The sequence below is a fragment of the Micropterus dolomieu genome, linkage group LG01 (genome assembly GCF_021292245.1).
Source record: "Micropterus dolomieu isolate WLL.071019.BEF.003 ecotype Adirondacks linkage group LG01, ASM2129224v1, whole genome shotgun sequence".
In the NCBI taxonomy this organism is placed as follows: Eukaryota; Metazoa; Chordata; class Actinopteri; order Centrarchiformes; family Centrarchidae; genus Micropterus; species Micropterus dolomieu.
In genome coordinates, this window is record NC_060150.1 from 51,486,095 (window position 1) to 51,489,748 (window position 3,654).

A 3,654-nucleotide genomic window follows, 5' to 3' on the forward strand; every position below is an offset into this window, starting at 1 on the left:
CACCCCAACCGGTGGAGGCAGATGGCCGCCCACCCTGAGCCATGGTTCTGCTCGAGGTTTCTGCCTCTTAAAAGGAAGTTTTTCCTTGCCTCTGTCGCCTAGTGCTGCTCTTGGTGGGAATTGTTGGGTCTCTGTAAATAATATCAGAGTACGGTCTAGACCTGCTCTTTTATGAAAAGTGCTGTGAGATAACTGTTGTTGTGATTTGTGAATAAAACTGAATTGAACTTCTTCAGTTCTGACTGACCGGTAGGGAAACTCAGCTTTTTAACCTCTGTGGGGTCGAAAGTTGCGCATGGTCAACTCCCCATCGCATCTATGTTCTTCACAGTGAAAAACATTACGCTTCATTTGTAACTGTACGTTTAGAAGTTACAGAGTGGCTATGGATTCTACTCATGTAGCTTAAAAATGTAACTACACACCAAGGCGACAGTGATACTATATGGAGGCGGGATCGGAATTGGACAACTTTGACTGCTTGTGTTTTATTTTACAAGTCTGTGAAGGCGGCGGAGATTGTTGATTGTGACGATAGTGTTAAGGAAGTTGAAAGACACTAAGATTCCATCAGCCTGTTTTTATGTGCATTTTCAATTTGCACAGGAAAATAAAAAAAGGCTAAATATCACAACAACTTTTACACTTGGCTGAGGTGTACAAGTGTATTGAAAAGTTAGTTAGGGAATTCTTGGCCGAAGCCGAAACCAAACATAATGAAAAAAACTTGCCAAACACCAAGTACATTTTTCCATTTATTTTGGCTTTTTATTTTTTACCATTGCATAACTTATTAAATTAATAATTAAATAAATAAAATAGTCAAATGTGCTTTTTCCTCAGTGTGTCCCACATGTGAAGAGACTATAGTGGGGGGGTCCGAGGCCTGAGAGGGTCCAGTAAAGTAAATTACATGGGTCCATTTACTTTTAATGGACACATGTAATATGTTTTATACATTCTCGTACGGCGTAACATGAATACTTACAGCCTCTCTTCAGGTAGGACTCTCATACTGCAGCAATTGTCTTTGTAAAGAGACAAACTGACAGGATAAAGTCTCTAACCTGCCTGTCAGCTCGCTCTGGGCCGTTTCAGTGGATTTACCGTAAAGTCTTGAATACACGTGCACTCCAAATGTAGGTGTGGCTAGCTTAATCGCCTTCTCACAGACGAGTGACAGAAACACTCAAAGCGGTTTTATCAGATTTTACTGCTGATTCTGTTCATGTAGTTTTTATGTCCCGGTGACCAGTGAAAGTGCAGTTCTGGCTCTCTCCCCATTCATTCAGATGGGAGCCTGGTCTTGTTGGTCTGAAATAGCTGCCCGGAGACGTTGCCAAGATGGCGGCCGAGTGGCTTGACTTGCCTGTAAGGACTTTGATATAAATTATGATGTTTAAGGCTTCCCCTCCACTGAAAAAAACAAACAAAAATGGCAGCAGACGAATATATCAATTTTGTGTGGAGTGGAACTAGCAGAGGGCTAAACCGGAAGTTAGCAAAGACTAACAAATCATTGTAAACATGTTAACAAGTTAAACAATCAGTTTTTGTGTATCTTCAAGTACAAACAAACGTCACCAGTTACAATCCAGTGATTTCAGATACATACTCAGTGAGATCCCTGATGGAGGTCTCTTCATCTGTGGTGGTGCGGAAGTAAGTCCCCTGTTTGGTTCTCCAGAACCAGCCTGAAACATCGCCTTCGTTGAAGCCAGCCTCTAGGAGCTTACTCTCACCCCCTACTGAAGTGGAGAGAAACTGCAGGCCGTCTCTCGGGTACAAGAGGATGGCGCAGGAGGACGACTCCATGAAGGCCACAACCAGCTGGAAAGTGTTTCTCTGAAAGTTCAAAGGACACGTTGTTGAGCAGTGGGACAACATTTATCCTAATTTTCTATCTTGTTTAGTTAAATGCAATGATCCTGTAGGGCCCTAACGGCAACATTTCAGATCAAGTTAATTTATGTGACAGGATTCACAAGCAGTAATGACGGAGGTGAGGTAAATGTGTACAGGTTCAGTCTGGTGAAATTTTGAACTGCAAATTTATGTCAGTGACCAATTGCAAAGTGCCTCGTCAGTGCTGACCTTTGACCCGCAGAGTTTCTGATCTCTGATGTAGATGTGTTCAGGTAATGTAAGGTTTGGGACAGATCTGAACAACTTCCTGTTTCATGGCGAATCATCGATATTCGAGGCCACGCCATGGACACGCCCTTTGACAAAAATTCACAACTTTTCATCGTCATTGCCTTTAGACTGCACAGCCAAAATTTTGATTAACTCTGTAGGAGGAGTTTGTTAAAGTACAGATGCAGTAAAAGGCCATAAGTGGGTTAAAACTGCACATTCATTTCAACTTCCTGATGAGTTTAGGGTATGGGTCTTTGAGGCTTTTTTGTATGTCTTGATATGATACTGTACATGTCCCACAAAGATTTTGTGCAAGTAGGTTGAACGTGGCGTGGGGGTTCATTTATTTCAAGTTTGTAGGTGCCGCTATTGTACATTTTTATTAATTTATCCAAAGCGACTTACAATTGCTAAGTATGTCAGAGGTCATACGCTTCTGGGGCAACTAGGGGTTAAGTGAACTCATAACTTTTGAGTTGGTATTGCTGAACTACACGCCATTGGGCAAAAATTTCTATACAAGATGTCTGTCTGATAGTGCTGTAGCTAAATTTAAGGATGCAATTCCATCAGCTCTAAATTCATTATCAAGTCACAAAGAAACGGAGGACTCCTATGCTAATTTCAGTCCCTCCCAAATCAATCATCTTGTTGATAGTGCTGCAGGCGCTGCGAATGACACTCGACTCTGTAGCCCCTCTAAAAAAGAAAATAATAAAACAAAGACGGTTAGCTCCATGGTATAATACTGAAACTCACAAATTAAAGCAAATATCGCGGAAACTTGAGAGGAATTGGCGTCTTAAAACTTATAGGAAGGCCCTCCGTAATGCCAGAGCAGCGTACTACTCGTCATTAATAGAGGAAAATAGGAACAACCCCAGGTTTCTTTTCAGCACTGTAGCCAGGCTGACAGAGTCACAGCTCTATTGAGCCAAGTATTCCCATAGCTCTCAGTAGTTACGACTTCATGAGCTTCTTTAATGATAAAATTCTAACTATAACTCTGTCATTACTGCTTGTGAATCCTGTCACTATAAACAAAATTCACCAAGACCTGCCCTCAACTGGCACCAACTTATCTCTGAACTCAGGAACCTTAGAAACAGCTGTATAACCAGATATATGTTTAGACTGCTTTGCTTCCTTCAATCTTTACCAACTAACTTCAATAATTTCTTCATCTAAACCATCAACCTGCCTCTTAGACCCCATCCCGACTAGGCTGCTTAAAGATGTTTTACCCTTAGTCAGCACTTCTATACTAGATATGATCAATCTATCTCTATCAACAGGCTATGTACCACAGTACTTTAAAGTAGCTGTAATTAAACCTCTTCTGAAAAAGCCCAAACTTGATCCATATGTTTTAGCAAACTATAGACCTATATCTAACCTTCCATTTCTCTCTAAGGTTCTGGAGAAAGCAGTTGCTAAACAGCTGTGTGACTTTCTACAGAGCAATGGTTTATTTGAGGATTTTCAGTCAGGATTTAGAGCTCATCATAGCACAGA

General features: G+C 41.2%; 1 protein-coding gene across 1 annotated transcript in view; it reads right to left on the reverse strand.

The window, feature by feature from the left end:
* LOC123969148 (nidogen-1-like) overlaps positions 1 to 3,654 on the reverse strand; it is a 65,634-nt gene that overhangs the window by 34,469 nt on the left and 27,511 nt on the right. The window contains exon 3 of the mRNA XM_046046274.1: positions 1,616 to 1,845. Within this exon, the coding sequence (XP_045902230.1) occupies positions 1,616 to 1,845 (230 nt within the window). The remainder of the gene's footprint in view (positions 1 to 1,615; positions 1,846 to 3,654) is intronic.